Source organism: Zonotrichia albicollis, chromosome 1 (assembly GCF_047830755.1).
Source record: "Zonotrichia albicollis isolate bZonAlb1 chromosome 1, bZonAlb1.hap1, whole genome shotgun sequence".
Lineage (NCBI taxonomy): Eukaryota > Metazoa > Chordata > Aves > Passeriformes > Passerellidae > Zonotrichia > Zonotrichia albicollis.
The window spans coordinates 57,514,814-57,535,421 of NC_133819.1; the positions used below are offsets into that span (position 1 = coordinate 57,514,814).

The following is a 20,608-nucleotide window of genomic DNA, read 5'->3' on the forward strand; positions in this document are numbered from 1 at the left end:
GCATCTGAACCAAATAGTGGCAACTGTGGTGTTCTATCCCAGTTTCCTGCTGGGCTAATTTGCCCCCGAGCAGGCAGCACGGGCCAGATAGCTCAATCCTCTTTCGGGGACAGAGTGTCCAAGTACCCAGGCGGTTCTTAGCCGCAGGCAATCTTAGCAAGCTTAAGGGATATCAACTCTTTAGTGGTTTATCAGCTCTCTTATGATTTCAGCTCTTTGCTTGCTAAGGTGCCGATGCAGGCCTGACCAAGAAGACAGTCGAGAGGAGAAGGCAGCTGGAGTTCCACAGCGATGTCTTTATTGGGGGTCTGTGAAGGGTTCCAGCGATGGCTTTTCTAACCAGAATGGGCTAAAACAGCCCTTTATACAGGGTATAAGGGGATCCAAACTTGTCCAATAGCAGGGGTTAAGGGAAAGTGACCTATGGGGGTTCAGAGAGATAAGCAGGGGTCCAAAAGGCAGAAGACAGGGGCTTCTTTGCCATTTCACCATGACTTGGCATTTCCTATCTTTAAGCCTCGGCTCTCCATGGGGCCCTAGCAAGCTCGGAGCCTGCTGCAGTGTTTCACCTCAGAGACACTTTTGGCTAGCTGTAGGTTGCAGCTGGGTGCGTGGAGACAAGTCCAGTCATGCTGGGGCGAGCTTCCTCCTGTGGAGGGTCCACTCCTCAGGTTTTCCTCTGACAGAGAAGCTTTAAGGCAATGGTGAAGGAAAGGAATCGGTTCTGATGGAGGGTTTCAATCCAGAGCTTTTATTCTGGCCCACAGGCCTCTGAATCTAGCAACTGCTTCAACAGAACTTCCCGACCACGTGGCTGCACACTCTTTTCCTGGGGGAGAGGGGGAGGGAAGGGATAGGAAGCCCACCAGCCAGGTACAGGAGAGGAGGTCTCAAGGGACAAAGGACACTTGGATGGCGCAATGCCCCCGCAGGGGTAGAGGGCATCTTTTGAATCTGCCAACCACTTGACACCTTTCTGGAATTCCAGGATTGACAGACAGTGCTCAGCAGGCATCTGAGTGGGGAAAGGAAGGATGATTGACGTACCTGGGAGGGAATTTTCCTGGGAGGGAATCTTCAGGGGAGGGACCCAGGGCCCTGAGGTAAACCATGAAATCACACCGCAACAGGTTTTGGTAAGGAGTTTAGTGGTAAGATCCAGTCCTAAAGACCAAAGAAACTAAAGTACTGTCTTCCAAGGGAAGTGAAGTAGTACCTCAGCTGTGCAGTGCAGCACACAGACCCTCTGACATTGGTGTGATACACTGATGTTGATCACAAGCTCTGAGTCTGATACCTATGCAAAAGCAGCACTGCTCTTAATAACTTCTACAAAATATTTTTTTCCTGAGAAGGACTATGAGCATGCAGAATTGAGGGGAAAATAGGTATATCGGGTTTAATATTTTCAGATTGAATTCCAGACTCAGTATAATAATAAATACTAACATAACAGAATCATGTCGTGATTGAGAGTCAAAGGAACCTCTGGAGGACATCTGGTCCAAATTCCTACATCAAGCAGAAGTGCCTAGCACCAATTGCCCAGGATCACATCCAGAAAACATTTGAGTATCTGCAAGGGTGGAGAATCCAGCATCTCTCTGGGTAATCTGTGAGAGTTTTGGTCATCTTTCCAGTAAAACAGTGCTTCCTGATGTTCAGAGGGAGCCTCCTGTGTTTCTCTTTCTGCCACTGCCTCTGGTCCTGTCAGTAGGTAGCTCTGAAAAGAGCCTGGCTCTGTTGTCTTTGCAGTCACCCTTCAGATACTTCTACACATTGATGAGATCCTTCCTAAGCCTTTCTTCTCCAGACTTCATAGTCCCAGCTCTCTCAATCATTCATCATAGGAAGAATGCTTTGGTCCCTTATTTATCTTAGAGGCCCTTTGCTGGACTCTTGAGTACCTCCACAATTCCCCTGTAGCCAGTAGCCCAGAACTAGGTCAAGCATTTCACGTGTGGTATCACCAGTGTTGAATAAAGGAGAAGGAGCACCTGTAAGCCTGCTGACAACACTTTGCTTAATGCAAACCAGGATACTGGTAGCCTTCTTTGCCATGAGGTGCACATCATTGTCTTATGTCCAACTTGGTGTCCATCAGGATTCCCAGATCTTTTTCTGACAAAATGCTTTCCAGCTGGGTGACCCCCAGCATATAGTGATGTGTTGAATTGTTCCTCACAATTCCACACATCCTTCCTCACAATGTTCTTCCAAAGGTGCAGGACTTCGAACTTCTCTTTTCTGAACTTCCCAAGGTTTCTGTCTGCCCATTTCTTCAGCCTGTCAAGCTTGTGCTGGATGATAGCATGCCCATCTGGCCCAATAGCCATTCCTCCCAATTTCGTGCCATCAGTAAAATCTGATGTATTATCAAAATGTACTGCCTTTTAAAGTGTTTTGGATACTGGCATGTGTAGATGGTTGCTATATTTCCTATGAGAATAGAAACAGGTGTTGCTGCCAAAAGAATTAGAAAACTTTTTCCTAATGTGTCTTAAACCTGTTATACTTGCCTCTTCTTCACTGAACTGACACTGAGAGCCACAAAAACGTTTCTACATAGCATTCTTCCTGCTTACACTCATATTTGTAGTTCTAGCTCTTCTTCACCTATAATTAGAGAATTTAATTAATAACTTTGAAGGAAGGCTTGAATATATTACTACCCATTTAAGGAATGCAATGCAGCAAAATTTATCATCATTGACTAATAAAAATCCTGTGGATCATCTGTGTGGAAAGGGCTGAGGGACTTGCTATTCACTAATCAGTTAATCTGGATGGAGATTAAGCTACAAGACTCAGATCTGATGCCTCTACCATAATTTGTTCTACGGGAGGAAATACTGTCTGCCTTCTCTCACGATTTCTAGGAAGAAGGACTTTCAGCCTTCAAAAAAAGAAATGTCCATCTATGACAAGGACTAAATTAAATACTGAGGAGCAGACTAGAAAGGATTTAAATGTTAGCATCTAAGTAACAACCCAGCTGTAGATGAGTGTAGATGGTCAATGGCATACAGCTTGAAGAACCTCCCCAAACAAGTGCCATGCTGTTGTGGCTAATCCAAAATGTTATTATAGTCCATATCTATCTGCACCGAAAACTGTTAGTGTCTCTTTAAGACCCTGCAGCTGGAAAACAAAAACAGGGGTAGTAGGGAAGAGGTGCAGCAAATACTTTTAAAGTTGGGTCTCCCAGGCATCTCACTCTGTTGCACAGACATGTTTGCTGAAAGTGGAGGCTCTGCTTCCTAGGGAATTGCTTCAGGCAAGTGTAAGAATCCGTATCTGGATGGGCTGTTCGGGTCCAATCCAGCTAGCTATGGACCCCAGCCCACATGATCTCTCTCACATGGACAAAGGTAAAGGACAAGAAGCGCTCTTCTCCACATGGGGACAAATGTCCTCAGTTTATTCCCAGGAGAACCACCAGATGAAAAAACCCACATGGAAAAAAGAGGCCAGCCACCTGCCTCTAGGGGGTTTTATGAACTGGGAAAGGGGCCTGGATGAGAGAGACTACAGCCAATGGGATACAAGTGAGGAGGGGCAAGGGGAGGGACTGACCAGGGAGAGACCACCACCAGGGGATACTGGGGAGAGGGAAAAACCATGTGATAAGAGAGGGGAAGAACAAACCATGTGATATAACATAAACTACTCAGTTCAATATAAAGACTACTCAGTGCAAATCTCCAATCACCCAGTGTAAAACAACAACTGAACAAACTAGTTCATGCAATACAACAGGCAAGTTTCTGGGCTTGCAAGTGTAGCGACTCAGAAAAATTGCATGTGATAATTATGAACTGTTTCAAAGGAAGTTTGCAAGCTCCATATGCCGCAAATGCTTAAGCAGGTCCCTGGGGCTGGGCCACCCGACGTGGATGTCAGGTTATTCCCATGCCCCAACCCCCCGCCTGACACACTTGCAGTATGGAGAACAGAACCACCAACATCAGTGGAGTCCAGCAGGCAGCAGGACGAAGCAGCGGGAAGTGGAGCTGAATCCACATGTGCCAAGAATTCCTATCTACCACTAGAACTGCTTCATAGGCTCCTACCTTCACCAGAGAGTTCTTTTTGACTGCTGTCCTTTTTTCCCCCCTTTGTCTTCCAAACTCCCAGGTCGACTGGGGAGCAACATCTTGGGCTAGAGACGTGATTTTTCCCTGTCTTTCAAGCCACGTGGTAGCCTGGAGGGCACCATCTTGAGGGGAGAATCTGACGTAATTTCTCCCTTTGTCTCCCTACATACTGTTGGCAGTGAGGGTCACGATCTTGGAAGGGAATGGTACCCTGCCATTTTGGGTGTCTGGTTTTTCCCATGGAGTTCATGATGTCAGGAAAATCCACAAGCACCAGAGGTTTATGTCCAAAAAGGAGACAGAGAAGTCCTGTAAATTTATTCAAAAAAGGGAGAGGTCATGAGGCATTCCCCATGGGGTGTCTCAAAATTTTTGGAGGATGCAGCCTCCCTTTTATGCCAATTTCCCCACCATATTCACCTCCCCCTTTCTCCATTGGCTGAGGTACTTGAGAGATACAGACTTCCCGAAACGCCTAATAACCCCTTTTAATGTATACACACATACTCCCCCCCGACACCCCATTTTTCTTTTTCCTTGTGTCTCTGTTATTTTTCTCTAAATCCAGAGATGTAGCACAGTCTTGAGTGAGTAACAGTCTGTGTCAGTTAGTGGAATTCCTATGGAATTTGTAGTTCCTCCCATTGCTTCTTTAATCTCTCCATATCTGGCCTTATCTACCATCAGGCCCACAGTTTGTAAAGACACCTCCTTCTCATTCCTTTCAACAAGACTTAGCAATTTTGTAGATTTTTTTTACTTTCTTCAGAGGTGGGTTGTTTGTTGTTTTGAGGGGGCTTTGCCTATTGCTGTTTCACTTGTTGGTAAACTGTTACTTTTTTCACTTATATCTATGTAAGTATCTATATATATCTATAGATATATATTATATCTATACCTTATTTATTGGAGGAATAGGAAAGGAATAAGTTGAAACTAAGGAGAGTTAGTTACAAAAGTGTCATCCACATGTGGCAACATTAATTTAGTCAAGTGGGTGTGGTTAAAAAATGAGGGAAATGTCAAAAATTATGTTGCATTTCTGTGCTGAAGTATTTAGGATCTTAATGGCTAAAATATCTAGACTGGCAATAAATTCATCCTTAACTTGAAGTTTTCCTTAATTATTATTAAAATCAGTGGACTTCATAAGCATGTTTTAACTGGGCTAGAAAAGATAATGAGTTGAAGTCCTTTGTAAAACCAACATCCTACACATATATTGTACAGATGTTTTGTTTGAGGACATAAAAAAACTACAGGGAGGGATTACTTTTCTGTACTTCGAGCCTACAGTGGTGGTGATCAGACAGAGCATTCCTTTCTGAGTGTAATGAGATTTCCATTCCATCAGTGCAATTGAACCAAATAAAAGTTCATTTGTCAACTAGTCTAGTTGTGAAGTTCATCTGTCAACTAGTCTAGTTGTGACAAAGTGGTTTTGTGTGAAAGAAAAATCCAAGTGAATAGGGTCGCTGCAGCCTCCTCTCCCCTCTCTGTAACTATATTCATTCCTTGCAACTCACAGGCTATTGTAGAAAGAAGGAAATAACTTTTTGTGGCCATGTCATATTAAAATATTAACAACTCTAGCAACATATACCATACTTGAGGGAGTTAATAATTCATTTCCCCTGTACTGGGCCTATCTTCCATCTGCCTTCACTATTGTCCTGGTTTGGGACAAATTTGGGAGGAAAATTTTAAAGTGGTCTTTTCTAGAACCCAAATTCAAGCAGCCCCTCTCCCAACTGGTTTGGGAAAGATTTCTTTGGAGAAAAGTGGAAAAAACTGCCAAGTATTCACAAGCAGAAAAAAATAATAATACTAAACAATAAAACCTCTCGCTGTTCTGAAGAGATGGCAAATTCAGAAAGTCCTTGTCATAAGGGTGTAGCTCGGCTCACTCAGTCTCTTATCAGTCCCTCCTGAGCTGGAAAATGCTGCATCCTGGGCCCCAGTGCGCCACAGGCACAAACTCCTGGTGGTTTTTTGGGTTTTCAATCCAGAGCAGGGCCAATCAGTTCCAAGAAAAAGAAAAGCCATTGTCTGGGGAACTTCTCTGCCTCAGCTAGTTAAAAACTAAGTAAAAGCAAAGGAGAGCTTTCTCCCACTCCCTGTCCATGCTGAGGACAACACACACTGAGAGAGAGCAAGGAATGCACGGGAGCAAGTGAAGTTTCTGAAAACAAAACTCCGTGCTTCTTCTCTCCCCAGCTTCACTCTCGGAACCAGTCTTAAAGGTGCAGAAATTAAAATCCAGCATAAACAGAACAGACAATTGGGGATACAAGCACCATAAAGTCCCCCTAGGACAACTACCTTCTGCACTGTCCGTTTGAAGCCAACTGCAATTTCAGTCATGGAAACTTACAGATTTTCAAGCATTGAGTCTTTAACGTGAAGGACTTGGTGAATTTGCAAATAAGGGGAAATGTTCAAAGACTCAGAATGGAAGCCTGCTTACAGAAACTGTACTGAAGACACATGATATATGATACATATAGAGTAAGTTTAAAACCTCTTGCCTATCTCCCAGAGGCAGAGAGACTATAAGGCAGACAGAAAAGCTTCACTGAAAAGACTACTGTTCTCTGAGAAACGAAAAAAAACCCCAAAATTGCCTTTAACAGCATCAGTAGCAGATAGTTTGAATTATTTCTGGAAAGACTTGGAGCCATCATGGCTGACACACTTTATGGGGGAGATTTAATGAATCACAATGGTTTTCCTTATCTCTGCTTTCTTAAACATTTTTCCCAAGTATGATTGGAAAAAGGTATCTGCAGACTGGAATGAAGAAAAGAACATGTTGCACGTATTCCAGGTCTCCTACACTACGGAATGCATCCCTCTTGTCCAAAATTCCCTTGAATGTCTGACTCAGCAAATCCAAATGATCTCTGGGGGAGACGAGCTTTGCAGGGATCACAGAATCACAGAATGGATAAGGTTGTAAGAGACCACAGTGGGACACCTAGCTGAATCTCCCTGCTCCCACAGGGTTCCCTACAGCATATTAATCAGGAATATGTCCTGATGACTTTTGAATATCCCCAGGGAAGGAGTCTCCACAACCTCTCTGGACAACCTATTCCAGTGATCAAAAGAAGTTACTTTCCATGTTCAGGTGAAACTTCCTCTGTTCCAATTTCTGCCCATTGCTTCTCATCCTGTTGCTCATCACCAAGAAGAGCCTTGGTCCTATATCTTATGTCCCTTCAAATACTTCAGACATTGATAAAATCCCTTTTCAGTCTGCTCTCCTCCAGGCCAAACAGTCTCAGCTCCCTCAGGCTCTCCTCATGAATGAGGTGCTCCATACCCTCCTCATCTTCATTGCCTTTCTCTGGACTTGCTCCAGGAACTCCATGTCTTATACTGAGGAGCTCAGGACAGGTCACAGCACTCCAGATGCAGACTCACCAGGGCTGAGTACAGCCGCAGGATCACTTCTTATGACCTCCTGGCCACATTCCTTATGCACCCTGAAGATATCAGTGGCTCTCTGCCACAAGGACACACTGTGGCAGCCTATTGAACACCATGACCCGCTTCTCCAGAGCTGCTCCAGAGCAAGTCAGCACCCAGCCGGTACTGGTGCATGCAGTTCTTTTTCCCTAGGCGTAGGACCCTGCTCTGCCTTAGATGAACTTCAGAAGGTTCTTCTCTGAACAAGTCTCCAACCTGTCAAGATTCTTCTGAATGGCAGCACAACATTCTGCACTATTGGCCACTTCTGGATCCAATAGTTACGCCTGGGGGACACCATAGGCCTCCAGCTAGACCCCATACCACTGATCAGAACCTTCTGAGACCTGCCATACAGCCTGTCCTCAATCCACCTCACCATCTGCTCATCCAGCTCACACTTCCTGGTCTTGCCTATCAGAATGTCATGGCAGACAAGTGTCAAAAGCCTGGCTGAAGCCCAAGAAGTCCACATTCACTGTTCTCCCTTCATTTATCCAGCCAGTTATCCCATTGTAGAAGCAATCATCTGCAATTTGGCTTCTTCCATAGCTATGACATGACAGTAAACCATTGAAGTTCATAAAATATAAATCTGTTAAGTGTTAAAAAACCCTAACTAATTAGCCAATGATCTGGTATGAAAAGATAGAAAGTCCAACAGTCCATTAGTGAACCACAATAAACTGTCGCTTAAGATTGTCGTGAATAGTACATCACAAAGCAGAAGATTAATTATTATGTAAGAGTTGAACACATGCATCATACCAGTCTAAACAAAGAAGAACCAAACATTTATGGCACTAGCCTACACACACTAACATAGTTTGTTTTCCTGACATAAAGATGTCCCTGCATTAATAAGAAGGCTAGAATTTAAGCTTCTATCAGACAAGCCAAGTGCACTGGAAATCCTTCATGCATTTATTCATCACACATTGCACCCAGTTGTATAGCAGAAAGTGTTTTACGTATGAAGAACTGAAGCAGAGATATTTAAGTCAAGATCACATAGCTTTTTAGCCACCTACTATGCGTGCAACATAACTGAGTCTATGCCTAAATGATTTTAACTGGGTCATTCATGATGCTTGCTCTGGAAACAGTATTTTTTCCTTAGCATACATACAGTGTTGAAATCATTTCAGTCTTACATTTAGTCATGGCAATCTGCCCATTTGAGAATTGTCATTTATGAAAAACCCTCTCGCAAGGGTTAACTGTGGCCCATTACTTGTTCCCAGCTTTTTCTTAGAAAGGAGAGTAATACATTTTTCCACAGCTCTTTACCACCCTCTGTTTTCGTTTTCTAATCAAAATGTCATTCTTTTTTAATTGCTATGACGTTGAAAAAACCAGACTATATGCAAAGGCTTTTTCAAATACAGCATAAAAATAAGGATCAGCAATGCAGTGTGTAACCAAAAAGCAAGAAAAACAAGAGAAGGTTATAAGTTTCCATACCATACCAAAAAAGGGTTATGAGGAAGAAACCAAAAACATGGACACCAAGGGACACAAAAGTGATGTGAGTATTTTAGGAGGTATCGGTGTGAAAGTGTTAGAGTATTTATTCTATGGTTATGTGATTGATCACATCCTATACTGGATGAGAAAAAGAAAACAAATGAGGCAAACACAAATATAAACCCTGATTGATTAGCATTAACAAAGACAGTAACCAGAAAAAAAAGAACTGAAAATATCTGTTTGCATTAATTGTTGGTTGGGCTATCAAGAAACAGCAGGCTACCTTGGTTTTGGCTGTGATAGAAATTTTTTTCTTCATAGTAGCTCATATGGTGCTATGTTCTGGATTTATGATCAAAACAGTGCTGATAACACAGCGATGTTTTTATTATTGCTGAGCAGCATTTATATAGCATCAAGGCATTAGTCCCCCATACTGCCCCACTAGCAAATATGCTGGAAGCACACAAGAAATTGGTAGGGAAACAGCTGGGACAGTTGACCCCAACTGACCAGAGGGATATCTGTATCATACAGGATCGCATTCATCTCAGGCAAAAGAAGGAGGAAGAAAAGGGCATTTAGTTATGCAGTCTGTGTTCCCAAGTAAGTGTTATGCATGATGGAGCCCTGCTTTCCTGGAAATGGTTAAACACCTATGCTCATGAGAAGTAGTGAATGAATTCCGTATTTTGCTTTGCCTATTAAGCTGTCCTTATCTCAACCCATGATTTTTTTCACTTTTACCCTTCCAATTCTCTCCCCCATCCCACCAGGTGTGACTGAGTGAGCGAGCAGCAGCTTACCAAGGTCAACTCACAACATAGGCAAAATGGGACTTTGCAAATAGTAAAGATGCAAACCTTAGCATGTTGCAAGCAGTGGGTGGAAATATGACAACTGATGAGGCAATGTGCAGGGCAAGAGAGAGCAGGGAGGAACAAAGAGGGAGTAGGTAGAAAGGTCTATAAACAGTCAGTCAAAACATACTCATCACTGCAAGTCTATTCTACCTTCTCAATTGCCACTGCCTCTCCTTGAGCCTACTCTTGAGCATTTGCATCTCCATGGACAAAAGATTCATTGCTCCCTTAATGTCAATGCCCCTCGAAAAAAAAAACCATCAAAAAAAACCCATCAAAAACCCAGCACTTCTGACCATGACAAGCTACTTTATAGAAGAAACTCCCAGTCTCATTTGGCAGCATAGACTCAATCACTAAAAAAAAGCTGTATGGTACATGCCAGGGTAACAAATAAATCACACATGGAATAAGGAGGAAAATACCTCAGAAAATAGCCAGGAGGTAGAAGCAGGGGTAGTACTCCTACGACTGAAATTCAGGTATCCTCTTGGCTGCTTGGCATGAGAGCATAGGCCTCCAGCTAGACCCCATACCACTGATCAGAACCCTCTGAGACCTGCCATACAGCCTGTACTCAATCCACCTCACCATCTGCTCATCCAGCTCACACTTCCTGGTCTTGCCTATCTTACCACGTCTGACACCATGACAACACAGGTTGTACAATGTTTTCTAGCCAGAAGGGGAAAAAATGTGATCCATGGATAACTTTTTCTTTATTTCACACCAATTGCTCTGCTCACACATCCTCATATGATATTCATTCCGTACATAATGATTTTCACTGCCCACATTAACAAAGTAATTCAGACTGTTTTGCTCATCCTCCCAGGCCAAGAGTTAAACAAAGAGTAAGCATGAACAGAGCTACTGAGATATTTTGGAGCAAGTGTAATCAAAAGATTCCTACTGGAACAGAATTCAATTCCATACAACTTCAGGAGGGTTGTGCATACTTGACCAGACAAATACCAATCAGGCACCCCTCCAGAAGGCTCTCCTGTTTCATGGAGGTATTACAGCTTGCTCAGAGATCCCTTAACTTGGATTGCATTGCTCAATACTGAATACACACAACAGCAGCTCCAGAGGTGAATTCTACCTTTAGTTTTTTGAGAAGACTGAAGTATTTAATTCAGTGTGCTTTTGGAATGTTTTGAACTGTAGCTAAGACAAATTTCTGTTTTGCTCCTCCTAAGAGTAAGATATACCAATGCTCCCCAGCATTGTGTCTTTCATAGCATATAACTATTCGCAAAAAATGGCTGTCTGGACGAGGAGGAATTTTGAACATTTCCATAAATATTGAAATAATGTCCATCTGATGGCTGCATCTAACAGTGTCTCACATCAGAATAATCCAGCAATTCACGAAAGATTTCAGACTTCATGAAAGAGGCCTCAGGCTGGAAAATTACCAAGATTCCAAAACACTCAGGCAATTGCTGGAATAAAATACTGAAGTGAAACCTCCTCATGGAGCAAGATGAAGTGGACAATTCTCTTATGTACAATATCTGTGAGGAAAAAAAATAAAACACAAATTCACCTCAGAGCAGGAAAAATATTTTAAAATTACATCTTTTAAGGATGTTACCATAAAAGCAATGCTTCTACCACTTCTGACAGAGGGGTAACTAGAAAACTTAAATCCTTGAGGGTCTGTGAAGCATTAAAAGTTTACGAAAGATGATACCAAAAAGTAAATATATAGTGTGTAGGTTTATAATGCTACACCAATTATTTAAATCTTCCTTGGGAAATTCTTAGTATCTGCACTAAACCATAACAAACAGATGTTCTCAGGAAAAGCACAGTTATAAAAATAGGATATAAACCCCTGCATAGACTTCAGCTAGAAAGGAAGTATTGTTTTCTATGGCTAGAACCACTAGGTGTATAAAAAGCATTTTAGTATTAGAATCAGTGTAAGAAAACAAAGGGAAAAAAACACAACCAAAAAAACATGCCAGTAAATTCCAGTTTCTCTGCTAGAAGCTAGAGGCTTTAGGATTTTCAAAAAATAATATCTCAAAATAATAATAAACATTAATAACAACTTTAAAACAAAGACAAGAAGACAACACACATGATTAGTGAGTCTGAGTATTCAGCTTGAGACTTTTAAAACAGCCTGACTTATTTTTTCTTTCCCAAATGCCTAGGACCTGAATCTAACTGCCTAAAAATATAAATATTGGAAGTCCTCAGGTACAGTAAAAATACTGACTTTCAGACAGACAAAAATGAAGAGTGATATTCTGCTGAAACTAAGTATGGCAAACGACCCTACTACTTCAGCTTCAGTAGTGAAGTACTGGAGTTCACAAGCAGAGCTGTTGAACTTACTGCACAATGCTTTTGTAGGATTGACTTGCTGTCCAGCAAGCAGCTGCTGCAGCTTCTTGATGTCTATGCATGCTTCAGCCATACTTTCGAGATCTCTACCTTGACCAGAACTTTGACATCCGTCCTCTGATGCTAAAAGAGTAAGAACACAACACTTAGTCCAAACATGAAAAGTAGTTTCAACACCCATAAGGACATACCATCCAGCTGAAGTGCTGGAACTCAACTGGCTCGTTTTTCAGAGCAGTGCAAGGAAAAGAAATCCCAGTTTTCCTATCAAACTGTCAAGAATAATGGAAGAGATTCCCCACCACCACCCCAAACATGAAACAGACACTCCACTGGCCACTCCATTTTTTAAGATTTCATTTGAAGACTTCAAAGTACTTGATGCTATTTTCTAAAGAATAAAGGTTAAAAAGTACTGTTATAAGCAACACAGAAGTAATGAGATCAGACAGACACAAGAGGTTAACAGGGAAACTTACCCCAGGGAGGATTTCCCAGGTCTTTAAAATGTGTTGTTACAGATACTAAGTCTGTTTCTATTTTCAAGTTCATTTCACCACTCAAGTTTGCTTCAATCACCTGCAATCAATCTCAGTTTTAGGCAACCCACTTTCCCACTGCAGAATTACAGAAAAATACAGTTTGGTTTTGTTCAAATACAAGCTTCCAGGAGTACTTCAGTACAAGTCAACCATACTTTCTGAAAATGGTTGAACATTTGAATGTTCAGCTATAAAATGCATTCCCCATCATTCCCATGTGAATTACTCTAGACCAAACTTTCAGAAGTTATGAAAAGAAAGAAATTTAATTGTTCTCCAGTACTTTTAGAACAAGTATTAGCTTTGGGAAGTTCATGTGCTGAGGAAAAGACTTCAGAAATAAGAGACTGAAGCTGAAGAAATGCAAAGATTTCAGAATTTTCATTCAGTTATTCAACAAACAGAAAGGCACCTACACAGTCTATGTGACACACACAGAAAAGGGGATGCACCAGGAGCTTTCAGTGCTGCTTTCAAGAATTCAAAATAGACAACAACTGGATCAGATCAGTAACTCCAAGAAGGACTTTGAACTGACAGAAATCCTGGAAAAGTGCTAAAAGCTTTCAAATTCCATCCTGTAAACTGGAAGAAGGAATTTGAAGGAGACTATATATGGTGTTACACAAATCCCAAGCAGATCAGAGGATTCCTAAAGCACAACTAAGCACTTTGTTTCTGTGATTAGATGAATTTTCAGTAATTAAAAAAAAAAAAAAAAAGACTTGTACTGCAACCAGAATCTTGTATAGAATGGCTCCAAACAATGGACAATGGACAAGTACTATCAGAAATTGCTTCTAAGCCCATTTTGCAGCACTGATCTTGACCAGTTTTATTACCAGGATGCATCTTGCAAAAATAATTAATTGTGACACTTGATGATTTTGTTTTCTAACAACATGAAAGCAAGGCACTTAGTATAAGTTCAATCCCATCATACAACTATCCTGTGTGAGAAAAGATCCTCAGCTCTAAACAAAAGCACTGTGCTCAATTTTGCATAAGCATATTCATCAAGGACATGGAAGAAGGAAAGGAAATAAAAACAAAGCCCCCAAAAAATCTCACAAAAGAAAAGAGTTTGATGTGTATTTGCAGGATGGCTGCCATCTGCGAAACTGCCAGTAACCCAGGGTAATCTCTCAACTCTTCCAAGTCTTGAAAAATTGAGACGGTTCCAATTTCAGGATTCTCAGTTAACAGAAAATTTCCTATTTATCAAAACTGGTATGAACAGTATCAAACCCAAACTACTTCAAAGCTCTACATTTACTTACTAACTTTCATGTCAGTCAGTTATGATGACTGTAACAAACAACTAAATAAAAAACCAAAGCCCTTTTCTGTCCGACTGCAGAGGGCTTCTTTCAGTTAAAAGGCCCACCGGCACTCTAGAAATCCAGGGTAGACTGCAAATCCAACATGTCAGTCTAAAGCACAGGGGGCTGTTAGCAGCATTTCCTTTAAATCCTGTCAGGTTCACCTGAAGTTCATTCAGACACCTAACACAACATCACTTTCTGAGAAACCCAGGAAAAGTTCTTCAGTGTAAATCCTAAAATAAATCCCATCATTCTATTCAGGCTTTACACAGGCTTCGGGTGCCTTGATTTCAATGTCTAAGTCATCTCAAAATAAGATTATGTGGCAGCACCAGTTTAGGCAACCTGTTATGTCCCTCATGAAATAACATCTGTAGCATATATGCTTTAAGTTCCTTAACTTACAATGAAATTGCTGAGATTCTTCATTCTTTCCACAACACTCTTCATTGTTTTCAGCACTGGTAGGTAAATACTGACCTAGGAATACATAAGAACTGCATTTGCACAAGTACTTCAGATGTGATTGGGACACATTTATTTCTACTTTTAATTCTATCATAGTTTGGACAGCATTATCTATGGCTTTCAGGGTGCACAATATCTATCTGAAATCAGCAAATGTCTCAGGAACAGAGGAACTCTTTCCCATTATACCAACAGGCCATCATTCTAGCAATTGTTCCAGACTTAACATTCCAAGTCTATGTTCAAAATAGAGGCACGTTTTTCCAGATCAGACTCTCACATGAACATTTGTGCTACTAAATAGTCAATTAATATAGTCAAAAAGAAAATAACAGCATTCCTATGATATACTGCAGTAATTGCTGGAACTGCAGTAGTGTAAATCTGAAATAAAATAAAAAATACTGGAAGTTTCCTTGTGTTCATCTTCAGAATCTAATTACTCTTAGCTACAGAGGTAAAAGACATTCATAACCTCAAATAGGAGCACATTTGTACGAGGACCTTTCTTTACAACTCTGCTAAAAGTCAAAATCAGGAGGCAACACATATATCTTTAACTCTGCCAGATAGGCCATAGATTTCAGAAATAAAAGATTATTTGGGTCATTTGGCACCTGAACAGCTGAAACAGTCTAAACTTGTGTGGTTTAGAGATGCTCCAGACTAAAGCCATGCAAGTCCTTTTCTCCTCCCCTCCTCTGCCATGAACATCACAGAAACAATTGGCAACCACCTGCTCTGTTTCCATAGATTCTGGGCTCTCTTGTCAGGATAGAAGCCATGTTCCATACCCCTCCAAAACTGCAGCCTCCAGTCTTTCCTCTTTCCACTCCTTTCCAAACCCCACCATAGTATACTCTATAGCAATACCACTCCACTTGCAAACTCCCCTTTCAGAAGGGAATATAAAAGCAGAAGCTTACATCAAAGTCTGGCATGCTGGGCTCTCTGAAGTCATTCCACATTCTTCTGGGAATAACTCCCACAGGAATGTCATGTGTCACAATCCTACTGCAGCTTGATAAGGATGGCTTGAAGGAAAAAGAGGATGCTTTTGCAGTTAAACACAAGATTGGAATTCTAAATTTAAATTTTTCAGACCCGCTCTGGGAAATGCTATAACTACATGCCCAACATTCAGTTCCAGTTTTCCCTCAGTTCTTATCGATATGCTTTTAAGTTGGCTTCCCTTTCAAATGAGGAAGAGTTTGTGATGTATCAGTCATTAGTGTATCTATAAGCTATCCTTAGAGCTGAACAGGTGAATCAGCAGAGTTAACAACAACGAAAGAATCAGAAGTTAGCATACAATATCAGGAAAACCAAAGGCAAAACACAGAGCCAAACACTGAAACCCCCTTCACCTAATGGCTTCAATGAAAAGTCAATAATCTGCAGAAGATACAGAGGATGAAGGAATGGAGAAAAGTAGACATTAAAAAAACTTGTTCCAATAACATAGCTTTCTTCTTCTACTTCCTCCTTGCCTTTTGGAAAATACAAAGCTGGTTCTGTATGCTACCAACCATGATGGCAAGAAAGGCTAGTGAAACGGAAAATGGTATATTTCTTTGTTTTTCTAGAATTATACCATATATTACCCTTTGATCTTAGGAAATGCACTAAATTTTACAGAACTTTTTCTTAATAATGAACGTGAAAGCATGGTTGCACTTACTAGCTCCACAGCAACTCTGAGACAGGGACAGTGTTTATTAGTCAACTTGATCTTCACTGCCTTAGCACTCTGGGCAGTTTTTAATGCTCTCCATAGGTTCTCAGGCACAAACTCTAAATAGATTTCATTGTGCTCTGCAGCTACTCCTTCCATCTGAAATTCATCGAAGAAATTCCCCTACAATTTTTGAAAGTCAGGAAATAAAGCAAACAAGAGAGGCAAGTTTTATTTATAGGACCTTAAGATTAGAACTGCATTTGTACACCAGAAACCCCGCTCTGCCTCACATCACCTGAGGAATCACAACCCTGAAAACTCATTGCTTCAGGCTAAGCCATTTAACCTACTCCCCTAACACCTAATCAGTCCATTAGACAGCGAGTTATGCTTTCTTGTTTCCAGTTTTGGGCAGGCCCATGTGGGCCAGCACACACTGAAGCTTTACACTGAAGTGACAATCAAGGAAAAGGGAGTATCCAACCTGAAACACCCGTGCACCCAGACAGACCTTGAGAGACCTGGCACATCGAAGGTGAGGGCTACGAATACCTCGTACATCAAACCCAATTGCATGCTCTGGTTTTCAAAATGTGGTTTCTGAACTTTCCTGGGCTCACCTGGCTCAGCTCACACCACATACTGGCGCCTCCATTTGCTACTTTATCGGAGAGGATGAAATACAGCTTGCAGACAGTAAGACGCAGGATGCAGGTCTTGGCTAACTTGACGATTGTGTTAATTATACCTGCCGGAGGGAGGGAGGAGGATGTTACAGCGGTGATCACTCCATGCACCCCAGTTTCTGTGGGACAGAAAAACCTTCAGCTTTTACAAACGCAGCTCGTGCTGCTTCGCAAACTCCTAAACACCTCGGGGCGAAGGAAAGCGCCTCATGCCACGTCCTCCCAGATAAGCACTGTGGTCCTCACCTCCCTTCCTCTTTTCTTTGTCCGAGAAAGCCGGCCCCAGCCGCTCACAGAGGCACTGCCGCCCTTGAGCCTGCCCCGACATACTCACGGCTGAAGTGGTTGAGGCAGGCAAGATCCACGATCTTAGCCCGAAATCGCATGGCGACGCCAGCCCTCCCAGCCCCTTGCCCGCCGCCACAGAAGGCGGCCCGGGGGGAAGGGAGGGGCCTCACGCCCAACAGCTCCGCGCCGTCCCCGGATGCGCGGCGGATTGGGCAGGGTCTGGCACAGACCGAGCGGGCTAACTTCCGCTGCGGTGCTGGTCGTCGCAATCCGGGCTGAAAAACTTAGCTGGAAAATGCTTTGGCACCCCCGGAACACACGTGAAAATTCGTCTGTATGGGTCGCAGTCCCGCTGTCTCGAGATAATTCTTTTTCAAATCTAAAGGAGCCCTTGCAGCAGACGCCATCAGCCCCTGGCAGGGGCCAAGCTCCGACACTGCCCCAGAGGACGCGGGGTGAGGAAGAAAAGCAACGGTCGTGTTACAAGGTGGAGCGAACAGCTTCGTGAGGGGCCTTTTCACTGCCTCATTGTCACCAGGCCACCCAGAAAGGGCTGGCCAACCGAAAGTGTTTTGAGAAAGATGCTCTCTGTCAGGCTGGGCACCTCATGTAGCCAGGCTCCCAGCTTAATGCATGGTGCACCTGGGTTTATGCAAAGGTTGGAATAGGTCAAGAAAATAGAAAGTGAAGGAAAACTTTGCTTTACCTATTAAATGTGCAGCATGCCTGTTTCCTATAGACGGTGTCCTTTACCTTAATGGTTTTAGTTCCTTGCAGTCCTTCAAAACTACAGCATTTGCAGAGACAAATCCTGACAGACCAAAAAAACAACACTAGTTTTCTAATGTTCTTTTTTGGTCTGCCAGGGTTGTCTGGTGTTCTTTTGTCACATTGCAAAATCCCCAGATCAGCTAAATTGCCTCTCTAACATTTAATTTTGAAATATTCTTGGGATACTGCTTACATGCCTTGATACTCTCTTTCAATTGTCATTATGAAGAAAATGAAAAGAAATAACCTTCGGTCTGCATAATGACAGATACAGCAATAGTTTCTGGAGAGGTTATTCTCTCCTTGTATTTCTCTTAGGCCTCATAAATTTTGTAGAAATAAGCTGAAGATTTTCCTAGAGAAACCAGTGCAGCAAGGTGTCACAAATTCTCATCTTGAATCCTGCTAACTATGCCAATTTGTCACAAATATGTGGTTTAGGGTCACTCAGAGAATCATCATGAAAGGTATTAGCAAAAGTTAATATACTTTTATAAAAGTGTGACATAAAGTTCAATGAAAAGATTCACTCCATCATGGATGAAACATACAAAGAAAAATCTAGTTAGAATAATTTTAGAATTTTTACAGAGAAAAAAAGAGTAAGGAAGACTGTCCTGTTGAATCACAAATTCAGACTATACCCTCTTGCTTTCTAAACTCATAGAGCTTAGGTGCAACTTGGGCCAGTCTTAGCTTCAGACTTGGACAATAGTTTATAACTAACAGAATTATCTCCAACTTTTTCATTAAATACTGGTCCGTAAGCCTTTTGTTTTGTGAAACATGGCTGCAGAAGATAAAGTCCTGATGGTGTGAAATCTCACACATTAAACTTTGCAGTTTAACACACTTTTCATCTTTCACAGACATAATTGTTGACTGTTTTTAGTGAAATGATTGCCACATGAAGGTTAAGCAGGAATTTGCGGAAGGAAGGTTGATCTAATCCCTTTCAAGTGGCATCCTGATTGATACATGTGGATTGCATAAGGTTTAAGAGATCCACATAATTTGCTTTTCTGCCTTTGACTATGGTTTCCTGGTTTGACCCTGGCCAAATGCCAGGCACCCACAGAAGTCACTCACTTACCCTCCCCTGCCACAGCTGGGCAGAGGAGAGAAAAAATTAAGAAAGTGCTCGTGAGTTAAGGACTGGGAGAAGACACTCCAAGGGCAAAATAGGCTCGACTTGGAGATACCAAGTAGATTTATTACTAATAAAATCAGAGGAGGATAATGAGATGTACAATAAGCTCTTAAAAACATCTTCCCTCAAACCGTCTTTCCTTCCCACCGACAGGGCAGGGACACAGAGCATGGGGAGTTTTGGTCAGTTTGTCACCTGAGATCTGCTGCTCAGGGAGGGGGGGTTCTTCCCCTGTGAGACTGTGGAGTTCCTCCCGTGGGAGACAGTTCTTCATGAACTTTTCCAGCATGGGTCCACTCTCATGAGCAGCAGTCCTTCCAAAACTGCTGCGGCATGGGTCACACTTCCATAGGGTGCAGTCCTCCAAGGATAGGCTGCTCCAGCCTGAACGCAGGGGTCCCCTCTCCCAACTGGCTCTTCCACTGGATCACAGCATTCTCCAGGCATCCACCTGCCCTGGCATGGGCACCTCCCTCACAGGCTGCAAATGGATCTCTGCAACCCCTGTGGATCTGCGTGGCCTGCAGAGGAATCTCAGCTTCAGTTCCTGGAGCACCTCCTCCTCCTCCTTCTTCACTGACTTTGTTGTCTCCATGTTGTTTCCTTAACATGTTCTCACCTCCTCTTCTTCTCTAGCTGGAATTCAAACTGTGCCACCACTTTGTTTTGATTTTCTTCTTAAATATGTTATCACAGAGGCATTACCGTCATTTCTGATTGGCCCAGCCTTGGCCAGTGGCATATCTGTCTTCAGAACCATCAGATATTGGCTCTGCTGGACATGGCGGAAGCTTCTAGCAGCTTTTCACAGAAGCTGTGACCTCCCCACTACCAAAACCCAGGCCATGCAAAACCAACCCAGCTGGACAGAAGTTTGTTCTCTAGCTTGTTTTCTAGATATGGTCTGTTGTTAACAATGCTTTATAACATCTGAAGATTAGGCCACAATGAGAAGACAGACTTTATGTATACAAAAAATTTCCATTGCTTGCCTTAAATAATAAAGAACAGGGAATTAATAACCAAGATGGGCATCAGAAATAAATTGCTCTTGTAGTTGAATGCAATCACAGTTAACTGACAGGCTCTACTTCAGGGATTCAGGCCAGGCAGGAGCCATTTATTACTACTGTAATAAATGTAGGCTGTAGGAGAGAAGGCACATTAACAGAGGTTCAGTTCTCTATCCATACTGGCTTAATATGGAAGTGGTAGGGTATATCACATTGACAGCAGATACAGACAGATTTGTGAAGGAACCTTGAAATGGCAACGCAGCACTGGCAGAGTAGGAAACTGTCACAGCAGTTGTACCTCTCTTCTTCTAATAACTCAGAACCTCTGTGCTGTCTGTGGATCTTCTCAGCCTGTGTCCTGGTTTAGGGCAAATTTGGGAGAAAACCTACAAAAGGAGGCCCCCCCAGAAAGCAAACCCACA

General features: G+C 42.4%; 1 protein-coding gene across 5 annotated transcripts; it reads right to left on the reverse strand.

The window, feature by feature from the left end:
* Nucleotides 1-8,469: 8,469 nt before the first annotated feature.
* HUS1 (HUS1 checkpoint clamp component) lies at nucleotides 8,470-17,455 on the reverse strand. 5 transcript variants are annotated; one of them, XM_005495382.4, is made up of 8 exons: nucleotides 17,296-17,455; nucleotides 16,896-17,023; nucleotides 16,279-16,455; nucleotides 15,524-15,631; nucleotides 14,535-14,609; nucleotides 12,742-12,841; nucleotides 12,254-12,385; nucleotides 8,470-11,421 (listed from the first exon to the last, which is right to left on the reverse strand). In XM_005495382.4, the coding sequence occupies exons 1-8, from the start codon at nucleotides 17,345-17,347 to the stop codon at nucleotides 11,339-11,341; spliced, it is 855 nt and encodes a 284-aa protein (XP_005495439.1). In that variant the 5' UTR covers nucleotides 17,348-17,455; the 3' UTR covers nucleotides 8,470-11,338. The 5 variants fall into 5 exon arrangements, with proteins under 5 accessions (XP_005495439.1, XP_014128470.1, XP_014128469.1 ...); XM_014272995.3 differs by having other exon boundaries at nucleotides 16,896-17,080; XM_014272994.3 differs by having other exon boundaries at nucleotides 16,896-17,080; nucleotides 17,208-17,451.
* Between the last annotated feature and the right edge of the window lie 3,153 nt (nucleotides 17,456-20,608).